Source organism: Nannospalax galili, unplaced genomic scaffold (genome assembly GCF_000622305.1).
Source record: "Nannospalax galili isolate Female #2095 unplaced genomic scaffold, S.galili_v1.0 scaffold78, whole genome shotgun sequence".
NCBI classification, from domain to species: domain Eukaryota; kingdom Metazoa; phylum Chordata; class Mammalia; order Rodentia; family Spalacidae; genus Nannospalax; species Nannospalax galili.
The window spans coordinates 5,545,460-5,570,625 of record NW_008343387.1 but is presented as its reverse complement, the minus strand read 5'-3'; the positions used below and the strand labels follow the sequence as shown (position 1 = coordinate 5,570,625).

General features: G+C 38.9%; 2 protein-coding genes across 22 annotated transcripts in view; both read left to right on the top strand.

Annotated features, from left to right (window-relative positions):
• Usp45 (ubiquitin specific peptidase 45) overlaps nt 1–17,006 on the top strand; it is a 91,308-nt gene extending 74,302 nt beyond the window's left edge. For 7 of the 15 annotated variants that reach the window (XM_017799778.2, XM_008839626.3, XM_029566718.1 and 4 more), the window contains 5 exons: nt 5,353–6,010; nt 6,958–7,052; nt 12,019–12,105; nt 13,882–14,035; nt 15,721–17,006. In XM_017799778.2, the coding sequence (XP_017655267.1) occupies nt 5,353–6,010; nt 6,958–7,052; nt 12,019–12,105; nt 13,882–14,035; nt 15,721–15,851 (1,125 nt within the window). In that variant the 3' untranslated portion in view covers nt 15,852–17,006. Of the gene's footprint in view, nt 1–4,437; nt 4,493–5,225; nt 5,323–5,352; nt 6,011–6,957; nt 7,053–12,018; nt 12,106–13,881; nt 14,036–15,720 lie in introns of those variants that run through there. The other 8 variants (XM_029566721.1, XR_001872584.2, XM_029566725.1 and 5 more) reach the window with 8 other exon arrangements.
• A 6,223-nt stretch (nt 17,007–23,229) lies between these two features.
• The window catches only part of Pnisr (PNN interacting serine and arginine rich protein), a 31,858-nt gene continuing 29,921 nt past the window's right edge, over nt 23,230–25,166 (top strand). For 2 of the 7 annotated variants that reach the window (XM_008839622.2, XM_029566711.1), the window contains exon 1: nt 23,230–23,352. The gene's annotated coding sequence lies outside the window, so the exon portion shown is untranslated. Of the gene's footprint in view, nt 23,360–25,166 lie in introns of all 7 variants that reach the window. The other 5 variants (XM_008839625.2, XM_008839624.2, XM_029566709.1 and 2 more) reach the window with 4 other exon arrangements.

Genomic DNA, 25,166 nt, shown 5'->3' with positions numbered 1-25,166 from the left:
ATATATATATATATATGCTCAGGCATATAGAGATACTTTTTAAAACAGTACTTCTTCATTAAGGGCACCAGCAAGTGAACTATATAAACAGTCTATTTTGTAGGCTGTTCTTCAAATAACAGCTTAAAAGAAAACATGCTGGCTGGGTGTGGTGGGGCATGCCTTTAATCTCAGCCCTCAGGAGGCAAAGACTAGGAGATTTCTATGAGTTCCAGGCCAGCCTGGTCTACATAGAGAGTTCTAGGCCAGCTAGGGCTGCTTAGTGAGACCCTGTCTTTTAAAAAAAAGAGAGCAGAAAAAGAAAGGAAGGAAGGGTGTAAGGAGAAAGAAAAAGAAAACATGTTTATAGAGTAAGTGTAAAACCAGAAAGTTTCCAGTGATTAACTCTAGTTAATCTTTCCTTCCTTCCTTCATTCATTCATTCAAAATGAAATCCAGACATGTATTTTACTGAACCACTTCAGCATATAAATAGGTTTGTTTCATGACAGATATTGACAAAAATCTTCAAAAATTTGAATGAAATCATTCAAATCTATGTTGCATCTTTCATCACTAAGGTTATATTTAAAAGATCTTGGTCTTCTTCACAAAAGAAATTAGGAAGATTTTCATTTTTCCATTCTTTTACCAGTCAGACCAATTTATTCTGAAATAATCCCAGTTTAACTGGGAGGCTAAGAGGATCCTTGAGCCTGAGTTTGAGGCCATCTGGGGCAGCAAAGTTGAGACCTTATCTCTAAAAAATTTTTAAGGCAATTTTGTATCCCAAGGTGTTCTATCTGGTTTTATAATTTTTCCCCTAGAACTGGATTTCTCATAATATTTTGCAGAAATTTTTGAGAAGATGGCAGCTTATATGAAGTTTTGAGGGGTTGAATTGAAAAGATGCTGTAGTCCAAATAAACACAGTTGCAAGGATTTTTTTTATCACCAAGTGTTTGTTGGGTTATAATTTATCTTTGACATTTTTTTTTCCCAGTACTAGGGATCAAATCCATGGCCTTAAAGATATTAGGAAGCATTCTACCACAGCCATTAATTTTGTTGTTGCTGTTGTTGTTTTGTTGTAGTTGAGACAGGATCTCGTTGTGTAGCTCAAACTGACCTCATACCCATACCTCAGCTTCCCAAGCACTGGGCTCATAGGCCTTACTACTTTGCTTAGCTCTGATTGACAATTTTGGGAAAACTCGTGAAAGAAATATATTTCTTCTTTGGACATTTTTACTTATTGTTATTATTCTTATTATCATTATTATTATTATTGATCTGTTTGAGACAGGGTCTCCCTGTAGCCCCAGCTGCCCTGGAAGTTGCTATATAGACCAGGCTGGCCTCAAACTCAGAGATCTACCTGCCTCTGCCTCCCTAGTGCTGGGACTGAAGGCATGTGCCACCACGCCCAGCTGTTTATATTATATTTTTAAGGCTTAAAATAGATTCCCCCATACTATTTAGTGTATATAACAGGAACTTCCTTAATCTTTATAAGCAGGTGACATTTAAGTACTGATCCAATAGTAAATTACTGAGCCTTTTCTTTTTAGTATGATATACTACAGTTATAGTAGGACAGAGAGCCAGGTGTAGTGGTGCATGCCTTTAATCCCAGCCTTGGAAGGCAGAGGTAGGTGTATCTCTGTGAATTCAAGGCCAGCCTGGGCTACATAGTGAGTTCCAGGCCATCTGGGGCTACAGAGAGACACTGCCTCAAAAAAAAAAAAAAAAAGTAGTAGATAGATAGTAGATAACTATTGGTGGAAAGTCAGAGACCTTATTCAGAGTATTTTAAAATATAATCAGTGTTGGACCCCCAGACTGGGGTACCCAACGTTCACGGGGTACCCAATAACTCAGTCCTCAAATCAGGAGATGTAACAAGCATGAGGATTTATTGGTGTTTTGCAAAACGGACTCCCACCTCACTCGGAGGACAGAAGTCCAGAGCCCAGTTCACAGCTTTCTTTTAAAGACAAGCGGCGGCTATGTGCCAAGCAGAGGTAGGGGGAATTTCTGGGATGATTTCCAGCTTGGGCAGAGGAGCATGAAAAAGGTCAGCTCAGCTTGTTCTTAGCATTCAGAATTATTTTTTATTTTTACTTTCTTGTACAGTTTTTCTCAGGCCTGGGGGATTTTAGTTTAAATCCATTATTCTGGGGGCTTTGGATCCATCAATCAGTAAAAGGAAACAGTGAATAGAAAGTTTTTACTGGAAAAGTGCATGAGATCAAAAAGATCTACAAAAGTGGTCTGAACTACTCATGGTGGTGCACACTTTTAATTCCAGCACTCAGGAGTTAGAGGCAGGCTGATCGCTGAGATTCAGACCAGCCCGAGTTCCAGGCCAGCTGGGATACAGACCCTGTCTCTAGATAAATAAATCAATACTCCCTCCCTGTATACACAGCCCCCTGAGCAGGAGGTGTGGTCCTGTTCTGGGAGTTGAAGTGGTGCCCCTTCCCCCAATGAGCTAGCATTGTGGTCCCCTCCTGTGAACTGGAGCTGTGGCCCCCACACATGAACCTGAAGCTTTAGACCCCTACTATAAGCCACTGTTCCACATTGCTCTGGCAGAGGAATGGTAGAGCAGAGCAGAGCATGGGGGACTTCCTGATGTTGGGCAGCAGTTTCAGTCTTCTCTGAGTGATTACATTTCCCACAACCCCCTTCCCTGAGGTCTCAGGTTGTACATGGCAGAGGCTTTGCCTTTTATGCTGGGACAGGGGAGGCCTCTGTTATTTGCAGATTCTGGTCTCGGGAGGACTGATTCTCTGAAATGGACCTCCTACCACTCCTGAGGCCCAACTGTGGTCCTTACTCCACACATGGTCCTGGGTATCCAAGGCCTTGATGTTGGACCTCTCCCATTACCAGGCACCAAGAGGTTTTCCATTATTTTTCTATTACTCTTCTACAGCCCCAGTATGCCTTCACCTATGCCAGAATTCAACTTCTAGAGATAAAAACCACAGGCTGGGAAGTTAAAAAAAAAAAAAAAAGAAAGAAAGAAAGAAATAGAAAAATACTGTAATAACTAAACTGATATAATCCTCAAACTAAAATATAATATTTATATCTTAGAATATAAATTTGAAATTCTATATGTCTACTATAATTTTTAAATATTGTTTACTGACAAAACTGTGCTACTAAGCTACAACAATGTGAAACTTGTCACTGTTCCTATACTGTGAGTTTGCCATTCACTCCCTTTCCAAGTTATCCACCTGTATATAGGGTTTCAGTGTAATCATATTACTTAAAGAAAGCAATGCTAATAAATATTAAGTGAATGAATAAATAAAGTTCTGAGGGAACGTGTAGGAGGGAGTATAATGCAGCTGCTTACTGCTCTTTTTCCTAGTCCCACTCCTCTCATTTCCTACTGCTGTGTTGTACTCCATCTTGTTTTTAGCCAAAACTTTCCAAAACACAAAAATTTGCCATGTTATTCCTCACCCTGTTCCCAACTGTCTGACCTTCTCCCAGTATTTGTCTCTTTTTTCCAACTGGACTGCCATAACTGTCCTTTCTTTTAACCTGTAGGCCATGAACTGTTCCATTCTTCTCCTCTGCTAAGTTTCTGAAGACTCCCCTGATCCACTTAACCCAAGATCAGTTCTTTCTTTATGTTGCCATTGCACTTGCATTGTTCCTATTACAACAAGAGTTGTAACCAACATTTGAATTCTTAGCTATGTTGTGATTACCATTTTTGGGTTTAGTTCCCAGCACCCACATGGTGGCTAACAACTGTGCCTAACTCTAGTTCCAGGGGATCTAATGCTGTCTTTTGATCTTCTTGGGCACTGTACACATGAAGCATACTTCTATACATGCAGACAAAACACTTAAACACATAAAATGAAAATAAATTAGAAATATTTTAAAAAGAAATATGCCTAAGATGATACAAATTACAGAGAAGTGGAAATTTAAGTGGTCTAAGTATGGAACTTTTTTTTTTTTTTTTTTTTTTTTTGAGACAGGTTCTCCCTATAGCCCCAGCTGACCTGGAACTTACTATAGAGACCACTCTGGCCTCAATCTCACAGAGATCTGCCTGCCTCTGCCTTCCAAGTGCTGGGACTAAAGGCACCACGCCTTATAGAACATGTTCTTAACTGTGTATAATCTGCCTACTGACATTTATTTCTTATTATGTTTGCATTAGCTACGGTCAGTTGTAACCTCAAAGAATTGCAACTGGGTCTGGCATCCTCACTACTGTATCTCTGGGGCCTTGCTCAACACTTATACCTGGGTGGTATTTAGGGAGACCCCTGTGATCATTCCCATAGTCACTGCCAATAATAGCTTATAGTACTTAGAGATGCTAACTTTGGGCCCAACACTATTCTATAGGCTGTTGTGTGTTTTGCCTCATTTGACTACCCAAGATAACCCTTTGTGGTGGGTGCTTCTGTTTTGTAGGTGAAGAAATTGGAATAATGAGATGTCAATTAATTTTCTCAACAATACCCATCTAGTAAGTGATAGGATCTGAATTTGAATTCAGACAGTCTAGTTCTAGGCTCCGAACTTTTATCCTAATTGCCTCTTTGATAATAAAGCTTTCTTCTATGCAGTTTTGATTCCCTTTTCAGTATATTGTTAATGCTTGGTTCTAATTTGTATTACAAGTTTAAAGAGAATATTTTTAGCCAATTAAATCTATATCATATGCCCATCAAGCAGAAAACAAAGAAAGGAATGTGAACTTTACTATTTCATTAGGAATAGGAGGGTAGATAAGATGGTCCATTTTCAAAAGTTCCTAAAACCAGGGCTGAGGGTGTGGCTCAGTTATAGAGCTCTTGTCTGGCATGAGCAAGATCTTATGTTCAGTCCCAAGTAGCACAAAAATAGAACAAACAGGCAAAGCAGACAAACATTCCTAAAACTGGCTGGATTAGAATTAATTCTAATTTAAATTAATCACCTGTTTTTTTAAAGCAAATTCTCAAGTTTAAAAAGCGCTACATAAATTCATCATAGGTGAACTTACTGGATGTTATCCTATTATTCACCATGTACTCTTTAAAATACCAGATATATAATAATGAAAATCAACAGATACAGAAAGGTTTTAAATCTCCTTTATAGCCCTGTTCTACAAAAGTCCTGTTCCCTTCCCCACAAATAGGTAACCACTATTGTTAGTTTCCCAGGTTTAAATTACAATTAGTTAATGTATCTTCTTTTGGTCTTTGTTTGGTTAGATTTGGAAATGGATCCTGGAGAAGTATTTATTTAATAATTGTGAACCCTTAAGTAGGACTTGGTGACATTTATTTTTCAATAAGGTCACAAGAGTCTTTTCTCTGAAAAAATACTGTCAACTTACAGAATCAACTAATTCATGACAGAAAACATACAAGAAAATTGTCATCTGGAGAAGAGAAAAGTATTATGTATCAGAAAAATGAAAACCTTGAAGTCAGCCAGTTTGCAAGCTTCTTGAACACGGAGTTGTCCCTGAATGAAAGCCCCACAGGCAGCGAGAAAGAAGCCAGCCAGTCTGAAAGCAGTGCTGATGCCGACAGCGAGGCTTCCGAGTCTGAAAGTGCTGCCAAGCAGACCGTGTTGTTAAGGTCGAGTGGTGATTCCTGTGGACACACAGATGCACACCTTCACCTGCCATTCCCAAGTGAATTGCTGCACACCGAGGAGACGGATGGTGGTGACAGGGGAATTGCTGAAGCTATTTCTGAACTTTGTTTGAGCAGCACTCTAATTGGAAATGAAGATTTTGATGGGGAAAACCAGCCACTAAACATTCCAAATAATTTGTGTTTTTCAGAGGGAAAGCGTATGAGGTTTCATAGTGCCCAAAATGCTTTTCAGACTCTTTCTCAGAGCTATGTAACTACTCCTAAAGAATGCTCAGTTCAGTCATGTCTCTACCAGTTTACATCCATGGAATTACTAATGGGCAACAATAAGCTTCTCTGTGAGAACTGTACTGAAAAGAAGCAGAAATGCCAAAAAGGAACCGGTTCTGCAGGTAAATGTCTAGCTTACTTTGTTTTTGTGTAATTTATGGTGACTAGTGGCTTATGGATCCCAAGTGGGGACCCTAAGAATCTGTTTGTATTGAACTGCTTGGTATAAGCATTGTCTTGCTTATGTTTGTACCTCTATGCTTAAGACACTGCAAGTAGATTGCTGATAGATGTTTGTTGAAGTCAACTAAAGAGCAAGAAGTACCCATCTCTGTCATATCTGAGGGGTCTAATTATCTACAGTCTTTCTGAAATATCTCTAAAGCTTATGATTATACCACTAATGAGATTAATAATGAGATTAATGGCCTTCAGAAATCCCACTAGTTTCTTATAAATTTCAAGATACATATTTGAAGTTCTTAAATATGCGTATGCTTGACCCAGCTGGGAAGACTGGGAAGTCTCAACTGATGAATTTTCAATGCCTCTTTGCCTTAACTTGAATGGAAAGATAACTCTTGTGACTACAATATTTCTTGGGGATGAGAAGATGGCTCAGTTGGTATAGTGCTTGCTGCACAAGCATGAAGACCTGAATTTGGATGCCCAGCACCCATATAAAAGCCAGGTGCAGTGGCACACACCTATAATCCCAGTGCTGGGGAGGCAGAGACTAGATTCCCTAGGGCTTGTTGACCTGTCAATCTAGCTGGATCATTGGGCTCCAGGTTCACTGAGAGAGCCTGTCTCAAACATCAAAGTGGAGAATTGATTGAGAAAGACATATGACATCAACTGGCCTCCACATGTGTGTGCACCCATGCATAACCCCAGAAACATGTTTATACATGTACCACATAGACATACACATACATATATACACACAAATGTACATTTTCTTTAGTGTTTTTAAAATGTGGTATGATGCTGCTACATAAATATTTATCATATTATCAGCAACCTATTCAATGGAACTTTATAAGTAAATGCATTGTATTTTATGCAGGAAAGAAAACAGAAGTTTATACTAATGCCAGGAAGCAATTGCTCATTTCTTCTGTTCCAGTTATCCTAATTCTTCATCTTAAAAGATTCCATCAGGTAAAAGTCCTTGTGCCACCATACCCAGCTGCTTTGTTTTTGTTTTTGAGACAGGATCTCACTATGTAGCTCTGGCCAGCCTGGAGCTTACTATGTAGACCAGGCTGGAGTTGAACTCACAGATCTACCTGTCTCTGCCTCCCAAGTGCTGGGATTAAAGGCGTGTACCACCATGCCTGGCTGAGTTTCCTAATTAATTTTTAAATTAAGGGTTTGGTGTATAGCACTGTGATAAGGTACTTACCTAGGAAGCATGTTTCCAACACTGCAAAAAAAAGAATCTTAATTCACAATATTTGAAGATTTAGATGGTAGGAACCTAACCTAAGTGATATCTCTAAGTGGTATGTGCATATATGTATGTTAATGGAAACTAAATTTTATTAAGAACACTTAGAAGGAGCAAAGAGGTAAAGTACACACAGCTTTCTGAGCTCTTGTGATCCTGCTGGCTAGGACTAAACACAGAAAGAGTCTAAGGCAGGCCCTTCATACAGCACTTCAGTGGGAGGAAACACAAATGTCTTTCATGTATAAGTTTTTTTTTCAACTACTTACAGTTTTTGTTTTTTTGGTTTTTTAAAAATATTATTTTTATGTGCATGAGTATATTGCCTGCAATGCCCACGAAGATAGAACAGGCCATCGGATCCCCTGGAACTGGAGTTACAGACAGTTGTTAGGTGCCATGTGGGTGCTGGAATTCGAACCTGGGTCTTCTGCAAGAACAACCAGTGTTCTTAACCACTGAGCCATCTGTCCAGCCCCTCAACTACTTAAAGTTTTAATTCAGTACCATTTCTCAATGGATCTACCCCACCCCCACCCCCTGGGTCCCTGGACTGTGGTTTGAACCTAGGGCTTTTCCCATTTGTTAGTCAGGTGCCCTGCCACTGAGCTCTGTTATTTTAAATTTTGAGACAGGGTTTTTCTGAGTTTCCCAGGCTGGCCGGGGCTGTGTATGTTTATTGTGGCCTGGGCAGGCTTTGAATCTGGACTAACTTGAGCTACAGAATAAGACCCTATCTCAAAAAAAAAAATAATAATAATAGTGACTAGTGAAACGTAAATGAATATTTGGCCAAACTTCTGTGTGAAAGACTTTCTAACCATAATAGTAAAAGCCATGAAGGGGACTAACAAGATAGGTCAGTTGGTAAAGATAGCTGCTACCAAGCCTGACAACCTGAGTTCAATCCCTGGGACGCATGGTGGAAGGAGAGAACCAATTCCTACAAGTTGTCCTCCCCCAACCCCCAACCCTGCCCCCAAACATGCCCTGTGGCACATGTGCATGTACACAGAAACAGAGATTTTTTTTTAATGTAATTTTTTTAATTCTAAAAGAAAAAAAGCCATGAAAGAAGTCTTAAGAAAAAAGATTGGGAGTTTGTATGTACATATGTGTTAGGGATTGAACTGAGCACTTTGTACCTGCTAATCATATACTGTACCTACTTTGAGTTGAGTTATACCTATACCTAACCTGAATTGAGAGTTTTGTTACATATTTGCAACATTATATTTGCAATATTTCAGAGGTGCTACAGATGAGCCAGAAGAGATTTTTCTCTGTACCTTTCCCAATCTCAGTGGTAGAGCAATTGCCTAGCATGCATAAGACCCTGGGTTAGATCTCCAGCTCTAGGGGGAAAAGAAAGAAAGAGAGATGAGAGATTAAAGTTCATAGTTTTCACTCTCTTGGCATTTTATGTGGCTATGGGGAAATACCAACCAGGCTAGGATGAAGACTTTCCAGTGCGGCCCTAGATGGGGAGCACCCTCATTACTGTAAGTAAACTCTCCCATTGCTCTGGAAGTCAGTCCATTAAACTCATTGGTTTCTCATGAAGGAAAAAAAAAAAAAGCTAATGATTTTCTATGCCAACATTATAGAACTCAGTGGAGGTGAAATACTTATGGAGAGACATTATCATATCTCATCACCTCAGGCTGCATCTACAGAGACCATGTGAGCAAAGGAAGATCATGCCAGGTTGTGGAAACAAATTGCTTTATATTTGGTACTTGTATCCTCTTTAGGAACAACATAAAGAATTCATGTGCTTAAAGGGAAATATTTATGAATAACTCAGTCCCTTCTTGTTCTAAAGCTGAATATAATGTCAGCACAGCCAAGGGTTGGGAATGGTAGGGAAAAGTCCCTGAGTAAGATCCAGTTCTTGTTTTTTAATATCTCTAAAAGCTCGTTTCCCTGTATTTTTTTTTTTAATATCTCTAAAAGCTTGTTTCCCTGTAGTAACTTTAGAACTATATCTCAGAACCATCCATATCTTAAAAGCCATAAACATACCAAATGATTAATGTAAAGAACTCTTAAAGTCCAATAAGAAAAATGGCAAGATCCCAATAGTTACTTGAATATAGAATACCACTTGATAATTGCAGAACAGGGAATATAAATTCCAGTAAAGTATGAAAATTGGCCCATCCTGTCTACAAAAGAAATAAGAAAATGAGATTCCTTTTTATAACATGTCCAATTTAGTAGAGGTACAGTGTTGCTTGATAAGAACAAAAAAACATATTCACACTTACCAGAGGTAGGAGTATACGTTGGTAACACTGTCTAGAAAGTCTGTTAGTGATAAATGTCAAGTAATGTTTTGAATAAAGCAGTTTTGAACAAAGTTGTTCCCAAAATAATTTTACTTCTAAGAACCTATTGTACTGAAATTGAGATATACACAAAAATAATTAATCTACTTACAGATCAAGCCAGATGTAGAATTTAGCTAAACATCCAGTGTAAATGACATCAGATTTATATTTTAAGGACAAGGAGCAAATACTGTGTATCATTCTGTTATAAGAAAAAAAAGAGACAAGAGACTACATATACAATGTGAGATTTTTCCAAAAGTTATCCTCTAGGAAAGGATTCATCCTATAGTCCTTTACAGAGGCTTTTCTATTGTGAGGTAATTTCTCAGCAAGGACACAACAGCCTGGAATAATCTCAGTGCTGGTATTGATGCTCGCAGAGGTCACCTGATGAAAAAGGAGGCAAAGCAATTGAATGCAGATTGAAGAATTATTCCTGCATATGATCTCATAGTTTCATGTTAGATATCATGTTTTGTTTTGATAGCCCCAGCTCTCCTGGAACTCACTATAGCCCCAGCTGACTTGAAACTCACTATTAGACCAGACTGGCCTTGAACTCACAGAGATCTACCTGTATTTGCCTCCCTAGTGCTGGGATTAAAGGTGCTCTCTACCACGCCCAGCCATGTTGTTTTAAAGATCATTTGAGATAGCTCAGCCAGTAAAGTGCCTGTCATAAGGACCTGAATTTGGTCCTCAGAACCCATATGAAAAACTGGGGAGGCAGAGACAGGCTGATACTTGAGGCTCACTGGTCAGCCAGAATAACCTAAGCAGCAAGTTCCAGGCCAGTGAGAGACCCTGTCTCAAAATACAGGGTGATGACACCTGAGGAATCAGAAGAATGACACCCAAGGTTATCATCTAACACAATACATAAACACATACTGGCAAACAGTGTACCTATATGAATGAGCCCAGACACACACACACACACACACACACACACACACACACACACACACACAGGGATCACTTGGAAAACAGTTACTGGATCTATTTTGACTAAAAGAGTAGGGCTAAGGTTTTTTGTTTTGTTTTTTGTCTTTTCTTTAAAGACAATAAGAAAGCCAGGCGTGGTGCATACCTTTAATCCCAGCACTTGGGAAGCAGAGGCAGGTGGATCTCTGTGAGTTTAAGGCCAGCCTGGTCTACATAGTAAGTTCCAGGTCAGCTAGGGCTATGGGAGACCCTGTCTCAAAAAGACCCCCCCCCCCAAAAAAAGAGAGATAAGCAATAAAAAGATGACAAATATACAGTAAAAGTATATGATTTGCATTCAACGTAAAGACCATTGAAATTATGAAAGCCCTACATGAAAGACTATACCTGTTAATTTTTGTCTGTCCATGCAATTCAGAAAGTATGTATCATCTCATTCCATCAGTCCATTCTCTTCTAATAGTTGATCTGTTATAAAATTTTATTGAATTTTGTGGGTTTTTTTTGTGTGTGTGTGTGTGTGTGTGCACATGCATACATACATTCAGACCACAGTACACATGTGGTCAGAGGACAACTTTCAGGAGTCAGTTCTTTGATTCCACAGTGAGATCCAGGGAGGTGAGTTCCAGGAATCAAACTCAGCTCATCAGGCTTGTGCAGCAAGTGCCTTTACCCACTGAGCCATCTCAGTGGCCCTTTTTAGTTTTGTATTAGCATTACATAATATAGAGCATATATTTTTCAAGGTTTGCCTAATAGGATCCATTTGTAGTTGTTTTCTGCCTTGACCTAGATGAGGTTGCCTATTGTCAAGTTCATTTTTATCAAGCCATTGAGCTAGGTGTTCTTGACTCTTGCTGAATACATTCCTATAACAGTATGTATGTCGGTGGTTTAGCTTTTAGCACATTGAATTTATTTTTCTGTAATTGTTAAAAAAAAATCATGGTGGAAGTAATTGTTTCCCCTATTGTTCATGGAAGAACGAAGTGCCCATATAAATGAATAATCTTTGCGGTAACAATATATAAAATCTAATTTTTACTTATATTTTATGTATTAGTTTTTTCATGTATATAAGTAAGTACACCTGTGTCATGCAGTGCCTGTGATGTCAGAAGAGGACATTGGGTCCCCTGGAACTGGAGTTATGGACAGTTGTTTGTCACTATGTGGGTGCTGGGAACCAAACCCGAGCAGTTCTCTTAACTGCTAAGCCATCTCTCCAGCCTCCAAATCTAGTTTTTTAACATACAAAAATTGATATAACTATGATTAGTCGTGTTTTATTCTTATCTCCGAGAATAGGAAATTCTTTTAGTTTTAATTAACACAGTACTTTAGACTTAAGTTTGTTGTATTAATTTTTTTTTTTTTTTTTTGTCTTTTTAAGGCTGGCTTGAGTCTTCGTAAAGTAAACAGACATGTAGACTTTCCACTTACACTTGATTTAGCACCATTCTGTTCTCTTACTTGTAAGGTATGGTATATTTTAAGATAATTAACTTGAAAGTGATGCTTACGTGCATTCTGTGTATTGTTTTTAGGCCATGCTTTTGTTTTGTTTAAATAAGCTTCTCTCTGGAAGGAAATTTTAGTAATGAAATTAAATGAGTAAATGTGGCATATTAATACATTCAATGTGACTTTTGTCCTTTGGAAGAAAGATGAGCAAGGCAATAGGCATGTATCATGAGACTGTAAGCTATTTGTCCAAGCTATTAGCAGATGACTGCTGAGGGGAGTGAGCAGGCTGTGTGTTCCTTCTGAGGGAGCTACTTAGTGAGTTATAGTTTCCAGCTCCTGTGATGGTCTATCTCTTTTGCAAATAAACATATCAGTGCATTGTTTTTACCCCATTTCATGTGCAGCACTGATAGTGGTGTACTTGTCAGCTCTCAGAATTGCTAATGCCTTGCCAGCAAGCTTTATAATTGCTTGTGTTTACGTGGAAAGCTTGTGTATGTGCAGGGCTGGAGAAATGGCTCAGCAGTTAAGGGCACTGGCTACTCTTGCAGAGGACCCAGTTTTGATTCCCAGCACCCACACGTCAACTAACAACTGTCTGTAACTTCAGTTCCAGGGGGATCTCATGCCTTCTTCTGACCTCCTTGGACATTTCATGATATGGGTGCACTTACATACATATGGTCAATACAGTCATGTACATTAAAAATTAAATGAAAAAAAATTTTTAAAAACAAATTTCTAACACAAAAAAGTACATGTAACAAAAACAAATTTCCATAATCCAGTCTTAAAATCTCAGGTCTGTGGCCAGTCTTGCCCCCATCCACATGCTTTTCCATTTTATTATTATTTTGAAGAAAATATCAGGTATCATTTCACCCGTAAATATTTCATTATGAATGTCCAAAATACATGAATTACTCTCTGCCCTTTTCTGTTTTGAGTTTGAGACAGGACCTTGCTATGTAGCCCAGGCTGATCTGAACTCATGATTCTTCTGCCTCAGTCTCCCAAGTGTTGGGATTACAGGCATATGCCACAATATACTTTCTAATGTGGATTACTTTTTTGGAGGGTGGGGGTAGCAATTGAACCCAGGGTACCACACATGCTAGGCAAGTGCTGTACCACTGAGCTATACTGCATCATTTAAAATGTCCTTCATATCATGAGACTTGTTCTTGTCTCAAAAATGTGATTTTTAAAATGAATTAGTTTCCAAATAAAGGTCACTGTATTAATTTGATGATGTTGTTTAAGGCTATTTTAATGCATGGTTTCTTCTTTGTCATTTTCTGTTTGCAATTTACTTATTGAAGAGAGTCATCTTTTGCTATAATTTAATTTTGATAATTATTCTTTTGTATTATTTTCTACATTCAGTTGTAATAAGGAAGATTCAATAAATTCAAGTTTGATAGTCTCCTCGCCCTCTTTTTTTTCTTATAAGGCTATTTCATACAGAGCATTCTGTTCTTTCATGAGGAAGTACAGAGCATCTCAGTACAGTTTAAAGAATGTGTTTCTCTAGCCGGGCATAGTGGCGCACACCTTTAATCCCAGCTTTTGGGAGGCAAAGACAGGCCTGTGAGTTCAAGGCCAGCCTGATCTACGTAGTGAGTTTCAGGCCAGCTGGGACTACAGGAAGACCCTGTCTCAAAAAGACCAAAAAAAAAAGAAAAGAAAAGAATGTGCTTTTCTTATTTTCAACAGGATATACATTTACTCTTTCATACAATATTTCATTAAACGTTACTGATTTATTGTTTGTTTCTCCTTTTAAAAGAATGTAACTGTGGGAGATAAAGTTCTCTATGGTCTCTACGGCATAGTGGAACACAGTGGCTCAATGAGAGGAGGTCATTACACTGCTTATGTGAAAGTGAGAGTGCCCTCCAGGAAATTATCAGATCACGTTACTGGAAGGAAAAATGTACCTGGTAGGCCATCCTAAGTATATTATTAAAAATAAAAGAATTTTTTCTTCCTTTTTTGAAAGATGTAAGTTATTATTTTACAAGTACTGTAAGTGAATTCGTTTTCATTAATGTTAAGTAAAAATTGCACCTAAGCCTGTTTATATAATCTTCAAGAATCCTAATTATCTCAAGACAGCATCCTTTTAGGCATTATGAAGTCAGAGTAGTTTTTAAAGTTATAATGGGGTAGTAGTTTATATAACAATGCCATTTTGTATGTATGGTATATGTGTGTGAGAGAAAGAGGACAGGGGAGAGGAGAGGAGGGGAGGGGAGAAGAGGGGACAGGGAGAGGGAGGGGAGAGAGGGAGGGAGGGAGAGGGAGACTGGCTGAGTGGGGAGGCAGGCGAATGAGGGAGGCTGACTAGGTGAGGTATAGCACAGCATATGTGGAGTACGGAGTAAATGTGCAGTTGGTTCGTGCCTTCTACCTTGTTCCCTTGTTTTTGTGCTGTGCTGCATACTCCAGGTTTAACTGGGTCGAGAACTTCTGGGTGTTTTTCTTTGTTTTTCTTTTTTTTTAATCTCTCCATAAGAGCGCTGAGATGTAATCTCATGTAAGATTTGTGACACTTGCACCTGCTCTTTTTTGGCACAGGTCCTGGGGTATTAATTTGGGTCACCAGGCTTGTGTTGCTAACATCTTTGCCCCATGAACCATCTCTCCCCAGCCCCAACACCAATATTTTTGAAGATATACCAGATCCCCAGAATGGCGTTAGAGTTGGAAATTTGCTAGCTTTGCTTATAAGTAATTTATAATTAAATTTGTTTTTCCTCCCCTCCTTTTATTGGTTTTATTTTTAATTTTTTAAAGATTTTTTAATTATGTGTACATATTTTTATGTGTATGTCAGAATGTGCACATGTGAATGCAGGTGCCCACAGAGTCCAGAATAAGGTATTGTATCCCATAGAGCTGGAGTGACAGGCACTTGTGAGCTGATCAGCATGGGTACTGGGAACCAAACTCTTAGGTCCTCTCCAAGAGCAGTACATGCTCTCTCTCTCGGGCCTTTATTAGTTTTTTTTTGTTTTGTTTTGTTTTGTTTTGTTTTTGCTCTTTTTGAGACAAGGTCTCTCTCTAGCCCATGTTGACCTGGAACTAAGTAGACCAGGCTGGCCTTGAACTCACAGAGATCCACCTGCCTCTGCCTCCTGAGTGCTGGGACTAAAGGCATGTGCCACCACGCCCAGCTTGCTGTTTATTAGTTTTTAATTTGTTTCATTATTATGTGTGTAGTGTGTATGGAGGTCAGAGAACTAGGTTCTCTCTTACCTTTTTGTGGGTTATGAGGATCAAACTCAGGTGGCCAGGATTACACAGCAAGTACCTTTACTCATTGAACCCCTCCTCCCTCCCTGTTAGTGAAAATGATTTTTTCTCTGAGAAAGTAAGTATTACAAGGCTACTATTTCACTAGATAATTACATTTAAATATCACTAACTGGAGGTAATTGTTAATTACCTCCATATTAGTACTTTGAAAGAATTAGTTCACTTTAGGAAATGCTTGATTCAAGAAAAAACAGGCTCCTAAAATAAGATCTTAGAATTAAATATAGTTGATAATATGTTGCTGTTTACAATTTACAGGACATCAATCACTGTAACTGTAAAATTGTACTTCTTTTTGTTTTGTTAGGTTTGAAAGAAACTGATAGTGAATTCGGAGGCCACTGGGTCCATGTTACCGACACCTATGTGCAGGTGGTTCCAGAATCAAGAGCACTTAGCGCACAAGCTTATCTTCTTTTTTATGAAAGGATATTGTAATTATTTACTTGCTAATGGTAATGGTTATTTAGCTCATTTTTATGTGATGCTGCCATGGTAATCAATAATTTTTAATGTGCCTTTGTTGTCTTTTCTGTAGGAATAGCGCATTTTTCATATGTCACTTAACTTTTTCACCATTTAAAAATGAATTTATTCATTGCTTTCCAAATCTATATTCTTAAATGTAAAGTATGTTCTTTTTCATGTCCTGGGAAAAATCACCTCCCCCCGCCCCCCAAATTGATAGTTGTAGAGAAAACCACTTTATGATGTGGCTCATTATTAGAAGCACTCAGAAATGATGCTAAATCTAATAATTCTTAATGCACTGTGATAACCCTTCCTGAACTCTGGAACTCATGTAATACATCCTGTGCCATAATTTACTTATTTTTTATATTTTAGTTTTGTTCTGAGTTTACACTTTTATGTGCTTATTATTTTTCTAGCAAACAAAATAAATGTATAGCTAGTAAAGAGCAATTACTCATCCATGTACTACTCCATTTAAAATTATCTCAGGGCTACCCAGTGGCATATGAGTATTACTGTGTGTGAAACATTGCTAAAACAATATGAACTAATGCCTAATGTAACATAATTACTTTATATTTTATGTGATTCAGTCATCCAAAAGATATCACCATAATTCTAGTAGTGTGGGTTTACAACTTCTACATTGATTAGCTTATTGCTCTGAAGTTTTGAGACTATTGAAACATTTAGTAAACTAGTAATTTGTAGCCTATTCATGGTGAAGTTAATTTGCAAGTGGTTGGCTAAGGCCAAATGCAAATATAGATAATTGTGACATGTAGAATTGGTAAATAGAAGTTGATAATCTACATAGGAACACTGAATATGTTAAAGTGTAAGGATACCTTTGAAGTATAAACTACCAAGTTATATTTATAAAAGCTAGAGAATCATATTCTTCTACTTATCGAGGGAATATATGTTTTCTACTTCTTTGCTTTGATAAATATTAAATACAATTTTGTTTTGAACAAGCATCATTTAAAAGTTGAGGTGGGGGGGCTGAAGAGATGGCTCAGCGGTTAAGAACACTGGTTGTTTTTGCAGAGGACCCGTGTTCAAATCCCAGCACCCACATGGCAGTTAGCAACTGTCCATAACTCCAGTTCCAGGGGATCTGACAGCCTCTTCTATTCTTGCAGGCATTGCACAACATGGGTGCACTTACCTACATGCAGGCAGTGCACTCATACACATGAAATAAAAATGATAAATATATTTTTTAAAAGAGTTGAGATGGATCAGGCATGGTGGCGCACACCTTTAATGACAGCACAAAGGAGGCAGAGGCAGGTGGATCGCTGTGAGATCAAGGGCAGCCTGGTCTACATAGGGAGTTCCAGGCCACCTGGGACTACAAAGAGACCCTTTCTTAAAAACCTAACCATATAAGCAAACAACAAAAATGTTCAGGTGACTGGGGATATAGTTGAGTGGTAGAGCACTTGCCTAGCTTTCAGTCTCCACCACCACAAACAGAAAAGTTTAGGTAGGCTTAGCTTTTATTTAATGACACAGAGATGTCACTTCTGTTTCCTTTTTAAATAATTAAATAGCAACAAAAAATAGGATAGTTTTCCTCATCTAGAATTTCAATGACTAAACTGTGAAAACTTGGCACGAAAAATATTACTACTCAAAATTCAAAACAATCATGGCTACTTCAGTGACACATGTTTTGAATCAGAGCATAACCCAATGGTTCAACATCCTAGTCATTAATTAGTGCCAGTGAATGATGCTATAGGTAAATGTCAGAAAAGTGCCCTAGGAAGAGAAGGGTCAACAATGATTGTGAATAATGTGCAGAAACATTTAGCCAAGACTGAACCTTTTCAACATATGTGTGTGTGCAACATTATTAAAGTTACCAGTACTGCCTTTTGAAGAAATTTCAGTAGTAATTCTCTTGATTTTTTTTTTACATTCAAAATGGAGAAATACATCTTTATTTGCACAGAGCCCAATTGTGTCCTCCAAAGGGAAGTTTTTAGTGTTTTGTGTTTGATTGTCATCTATTAACATTGAAGATTTCAGTACCAGTGCAATGAACCTGAAAAAAAAAAAAACTTTCTCCAAATCAGCCATCTTGGTTATAACAATTGCCCCCAGGAAACAGATGTGAATGCTGCCACCTCTTTTTTCTCCTACAAAACATACTGGGGTGGGAATCTTTTTCTTATTTCAGTTAGATAAACCAAGTAGATACCCATACCTGGCGTGATGACAGTATTTTAAAATGGAAAAACCTAAACTCTGTATAATTTTAGACATTATTCTAGAGCTAACATGCAAATATTTTTATTTTCATTATCCTAGTGTTAAAAACTTGAGGTTATTCTAAAATGGATTTTCTTATGGCCTAGAGTTTATGAATGTTTTCTCTTGTCATCTGAAAATGGAAAAAAAGACTTGATTTTGATACTTAGGAGTCTATTATCAGACTTCTGTAATAGAGAAAAATTACACAAGTCTACAAATTTTTGTTTCTATTTTGAAGTTTACCAAAGCACATTGCAAGGATTTTAAATTATGAGGCTACTGTAATAGCAGTAGTTTCCAGATTACCCCAGGAAACAGTACAAATAAACAAGAATGTTTACAGATCATCAACACAACTACCATAACGTTTGACGGGATGAATTTAAAAGTTGAAACAGAAGCTTTTATTTAGAAACCAATTTACAGGGTATCTGTAGCCCCAGTTCTCCCCTAATTTTTCCATATTTAAGATGGTAAAATTTTGACGATATACCAATTAAGTGAATGTTTTTGATATAACCAAATACCCATCTGTACTTAAGATTTGTCATTTAATGTTTTAAAAAGTTACATGAAGACATCCATTTAGGTGACCAAGGAGAATGATAATTGGTATCAACTCAGAGTAATGTACCAACAGAGCTATTTTACTGTATCCGATAATTCTTAGCTTGCATGTGTGATTACTTTGATTAATAATTTTATGCAGTGATTGAATAAAATTTCCTAAAGATGAAACTGAAATGTATCATCCCACATCTAATTTTTATAGTATAAAATAACATTCTACCTACTTTTCTTAACTTTTATATTCATAATTTATTTTCTGCATGACATCTGACCAAATATTAAGTCTAAACCAAATATGTGCAATAAAATCAAGCTTTTAGATAGCATCTATTGCATTCTTTTAAAAAAAAAAAAAACAAGCTAGGCAAGGTGGTGCACGCCTTTAATCCCAGGATTCAGGAGGCAGAGGCAGAGGCAGAGACAGGCAGATCTCTGTGAGTTCAAGGCCAGCCTGGTCTACATAGTTGAGTTGCAGGCCAATTGGGGCTACAGGGAGACCGTGTCTCAAAAATAAATTAAATAAATAAATAAATAAATAAATAAACCTATTCTAGGGTCTGGAGAGATGATAGCTCAGCAGTTAAGAGCACTGACTGCTCTTCCAGAGGACCTAGGTTCAAATCCCAGCATCCACATGGTGGCTAATAGCCATCTATAACTCCAGTTCTGGGGTTGCAATGTCCTCTGCTGACCTCTGTGGGCATTGCAAGACACTGGTGCACTTATATACATGCAGGCAATACAGTCATACACATAAAATAATAATTTTTTAAAAATTTAAAACATATTTAAAAGGTCTTGTTCATGTAGAAATCATCAATTCAAATCTATTTAAAAGGCAGATGGCTATTTTCAAATTTGAGTAATAATTCATGGTATCATGCCTACTGTTTTATCCATTTTCACAATGTTCTAAAACTATGTAACATTGAGCATTATTTTGGTGTTACTTCATAAACATAATAAATTCTTATTTTTCTTATGTTACAAGATTAGTCCTGGAGTTTTTCATCATAAATTACTGATAGAATGGTCTGTCAGCATTGTATTTGCTTCGATTTTAGTTCCTGTAGCTTACTATAACAAAATGTAGTTTGAGGGGCTTATTAACAACAGAAGTTCATTTCCTGTACTTCCAGGGCCAAGTAGTCCACCATCAAGGCAAAGATTCAGTGTCTAGATGTTGCCCACTTTGGGTGTTCAAACAGTGCCATCTCAATGTTTCTTCACATGGTCAAAGAGCAAGGTTGCTCTGTGGTATGTTTTTCATGAGAGTACTAATAAGGGCTCCACTGTCATGTCCCAATCATTTTCCAAAGGCCCCACTTTCAAATAAGTCTCACACAGGGAATTTGTGAATGGGGTTGGGGCATAAACATTCATTCCACAGCATCTTACTTAACTATATTCTTTAAAATTTTTTTGATTTATTTATTTTCATTTTATGTGTATGAGTGTTATGTCTGTATGTATGTAAGTGCACCCATGTTGTGCAGTGCCCAAGGAGGTCAGAAGAGGGTGTCAGGTCCCCTGGAACTGCAGTTACAGAAGGCTGTTAGCCACCACGTGAGTGCTGGATTTGAACCCAGGTCCTCTGCAAGAACAACCAGTCTCTTAACCACTGAGCCATCTCTCCAGCCCCTCAGCTGTATTCTACATAACCTTCATATTGGGGCTGAAGAGATGTCTCAGTGATTAAGAGCACTGGTTGCTCTTGCAGAGGACCGGGGTTTGATTCCCAGCACCCACATGGCAGCTAACAACCATCTATAATTCCAGATGTAGGGGGTTGGACGCCCTCTTCTGACCTCTTGGGCACTGCCTGACACAGATGCACCTACCTACATGAAGGCAATATATTCATACACAAACTAAGAATAATACAAAAATAACCTTCATATTTTAGAAATGCACTAATTTTAAATTAAAAAACCATGTACACCACCACCCCCCGCCACCTTTTGAGGCTGAAAATTGTATCCACTTCCATTGAGCTACATCCCCAGTCCAGACAAAGTGTCTTAGATGGACCACTTGTAGCATTACCAATGATAAGTTTTCAACCTGTAAGATGTTTTTAAAGATATTCAAGTTATTTAAGCAGGATAGTAAATTAGGAAATATTTTATGTACATGTTTGTTTTAAATTATTTGGGGTCATGAAGCTTTTGCTAAGGCAATTAGATTTCACTGAGAAAAGCCTATTTCTTTGATTAGGCTGTTTCTCAGGTAAATAGACTAGAAAACTACAGAGCTATCTTCTAGTAATGTGTGGCATATGTTCTAGTTTTGCTCCATAAAGTGTTTTTATGGGTTCTTTTTTTAGTTTTTGTTTTTCTTTTGGGGGGAGGGTCTTTTTGAGATAGGGTCTCCCTGTAGCCCCAGCTGTCCTGGAACTATGTAGACCAGGCTAGCCTTGAACTCACAGAGATCCACATGCCTCTGCCTCCTGAGTGCTGGAATTAAAGGCATGTACCACCATGCCCAGCTTTTTTTTTTTTTTTTTTTTTTTTTTTTTTTAAGATCTGGAGCTTACTATGTAGCCTTGGCTTGCTCTGAACTCTGTGTAGCTCAGACTGGCCTCACTCAAACTCAGTGATCTACCTGCCTCTGCCTCCCCAGTACCAGCACCACCACCCAGTGTCCATAAAGCAGTTTTTAAAAGTCATATGGCTCAGCAGTTAAGAGCACTGACTGCTCTTGCAGAGGACCTGGGTTCGATTTCCAGCACCCACATGGCAGCTACGAACCATCCTTAACTCCAGTTCCAGGGGAATCCGAAGCCCTCTTCTGACCTCTGCAGCACTGCGCTACACGGGTGCACTCACATACATGCAGGCAATACACTCATACACATAAAATAACAATAATGAAAAAAAATAAAATATAAAAATCATATTAGTCTGTTGATGTGTCTTAGTTGTGCTAAGTGGAAATAAAGGGTCAAAGAAATAGAGCTTTCCTTCTGAATCTAGTAGGATACTTATGAACTCACATCCTAGTGTAGCCAGGTATTGATTGGTATTTTCAACCTCCTAAAAAATTACATTTTGAAGGCTAAATTTGAGGCCAGAAGATCTTTAGCTGGTGAGGACATCATTCTGATAACAGGTTTACCTGTTTCAAGTGCTTAATTTAGGAAGACAGAATTTCTACCAAAGGGCAAACCTAGTCACACATAGATTTTCATTATCCAATTAGCTGTACTCTTATTTCTACTTTAATTTGCTGTTTCTTGTGCACAGTAAAGACTTCTTTTTTTTTTTTGTCTTTTTGAGGCAGGGTCTCCCTGTAGCCCCAAGCTGGCCTGGCACTCGTTATGTTGACTCAGGCTATCCTCAATCTCCCAGAGATCCACCTGAGTCTGTCTCCTGAGTGTTGGGACTAAAAGCGTGTACCACCACACCGGCTTAAAGACTTAGAGTCTTTTTTAAAAAAATCTTTCATTTATTATTTTTATTTTATGTGTATGTGTGTTATGCCTGCACGTAGGTAAGTCCACCCGTGTAGTGCAATGCCCATGGTGGACAGAGGAGGGTGTTGGATTCCCCTGAAACTTGAGTTACCGACAGTTGTTAGCTCCCATATGGGTGCTGGGATTCAAACCCGGGTCTTCTGCAACAACAGTGTTCTTAACCGCTGAGCTATCTCTCCAGCCAGGAAATACTATTTTTTATTAGTTAATATTCATAAAATTTGGATCCAACCTAGTCCCCATTTTCTCCTCTCCCATTTCTATTTCTAAGCATTCTTGTTTCTCTTATAAGGAAGCTCCTGGGCTGGACATTGACACTTTAGCCACGTAAACATTTATGTTAAAACACCGTGGAATGTTTTCTTTGAACACTGCTTCCAGGCTTTCCGTCTTGTAGTTGAGGTAAAGGACCAGAGTAGGGACTACGCCGGCCCAGTCACTTTTTTCTAAAGGTCATGGGGAAATACTGAAACATCTACAGTAGCTGAGCAAAGCTGAGCTCAAGTTCCCACGAGGGGGCGCGGTGTTTGGGCGGTAAACAAAGAACAAGGGCTCCCCACGGGGTCGACACCTGACATCCTCAACTTTAGGATCGAAGAATGCACCTGAGCCCGGCGCACCCCAAGCCTGGGGCCACATGCCGACAAACTGGCCTGCAGCTGCAGGAGCCAGGAGCAGCTGCGGAATTGGCTGGGTTTGACCTTGGGGTACTTCTCTAGCGAAGCCAACTCGGCCTCTTTCCCAAAGCAGGGATGTTCCTAGGAGAGCGTACACTTTTTCCTGAAGGAGGGTCACATTACTAAAGTTAAGAGCTTGAAGGTGCACTCTGTGCCCACCGAAAAGATACAAATGTGTGGCGAACGACGCAGGGTTAACCTAAGACCTTACGATAAGAATGTTCAGTGGCCAAACTCAAAGAGGGTTTACCCATAAGAAAAATGGCGTGGTCATACGTCAACGCCTTTACGATTACGTGTTCACAAGCTTAGATAAGGGCAAGTATGGCTTCAGGTGACCAGCGGATGTGATTATTCCCTTCCGGGTGAGACCAACCGGGCGCCATCTTGTCTTGTTCATGAAGAAGTAGAAGCATCGAAAGGGTTGGAGAGGTATTACAGGAACGGTGGCGACTGCGGTGTTCCGGAACCCGAGTGGGTAAGTGGTGAGTAGGTACTCAGGGGGGCTTTCCAGACACTAAAATCGTGCTGGCGGGTGTGGCGAAGGCAGCGCGACTTAAGCAAGCTGCGCACGCTGCTTGGCGCGGCCACTCCAACCTTATTCCCGGAAAGCACAGCCAGCTGCCTGCGTCAGTGAAGGAGAGCGCTTCTCTCACAGAAAGGAAATGTTCTTCCTAACGCGTCTTCACGACAGCTTCTTCGAACTAAGAGGTTCCTTTCAGAGAAGGGACTTATTGTTGAGCGCCTCTCTGGCCGTTAAGTATTGCGCGTGCGCAGTGGGAACTCTTAAAGGGAAGGGGGTGCTGTCGGGCGAAGGGGGTGGCTGGGCCGGGAGCTGGAACTTTATGTGGTGCGACTCCGACCGCGCAGGCGCGGCCGAGAGCTGCCGAGAGCGGCTGCGTCCTCTGGAACTACAATTTGGATTTGATGGCTTAGTTTATTTCCGTGTTCTCATCCTGTGATGGGTCTTTTGTGCTGAGCATCACAAAGGAAACATACCAGCCTGTATTTCAGTTGTTTCGTACTTTTGTGTCTAGAATTGCCATCTAAACAAATTGAGCACTGGGCAAATTTTTTTTTTTCGTTTTTTTTTTTTTTTTCCACTTTACAGATTTTAATTGGCTTGGTTAAATAGTCTAAGATCTTTAATCCTCCAGTAACGATTTTTCTACTCTTGATCCTAGAAAATATAATAATAAGCTTGGAATGAATTTCTTGAGTACAACAGGGCAAACCAAAGCAGAACACTAAAGACTTTTTGTGTAGGTTTTTTAAAATCATCAAGAGAGACTAATAGTAAACAGTTCTTTTAGGATATGCTTGAGAGGCACTATTTAAAACTATATAAACTTATTTTTTAGAAGTCTTTTAGTTACCGAAAAATTGAACACTACGTAACCATCCTCACCCTTTGCCCCCTTGGTAAGATACATTTGTATGGTTCTTTTGTCTCAGTTAATGAACCATTATTGCTAAGTTGTTAACTGATAGCTTACTCCTATTTCTGTAGTTTAATAGATCACTTTTTTATTAATTTCTTTTTCATTTGTGTATGAGGGGTGGTCATAGGGCAGTTTGCAGTAGTTCTCTTCAGCCATGTGGGTTCTGGGGATGGAACTCAAGTCATCATGCTTGGCAGCAATGGTGAAGGTCTGGTGAGCCATCTCACAGACCCCTATTTCTTTAGTTTTTATCTAAAATTCTTTTTCTTTGCCTTAGATTATATGTAGTTCAGTGCACTTTTTGAGTCCTTAGTTGTGACAGTTTCTCAGGTTTTCTTTGTTTTGGATATGTGTCTGGGTTGAGTGCCTCCCCTTCCATGTGGAATTCCTAACTTCAGTACCTCAGAATTTGATCCTGTTTGGAGATAGGGTCTTTAAAGAGGCAAAAAGAGGTTGTTAGAGTGGACTATAACCCAGTATGACTGGTAGCCTAAGAAGAGACTTAAGACCCAAAGGGAAGACCAGAGTCTTGGTCTGGTATAATGTAGGGTCACCTCACATTGAAATTTACCTATTTTCCTCATGATTTGGAATGGTTTAGGGATTTGGGGGAGGGTGATCACAAGTAAAGTACCCTTTGTTTTCTGTAGCTCAGGCTGGCCTGGAATTTACTGTGATCTCTGGCTTCAGATTCCCGAGTGCTGGGATTACAGGTGTGTACTAGCATACTCTTTAAAGTACCCCTTATTGTGGGGTGCATACCGTCGGCATGACTTAAGGAGTTACTATTTAATCACCTGCCTGAAGCATGTTTACAGTTTTCTGTGTTGTAAATTTACCCCTTTTCTCT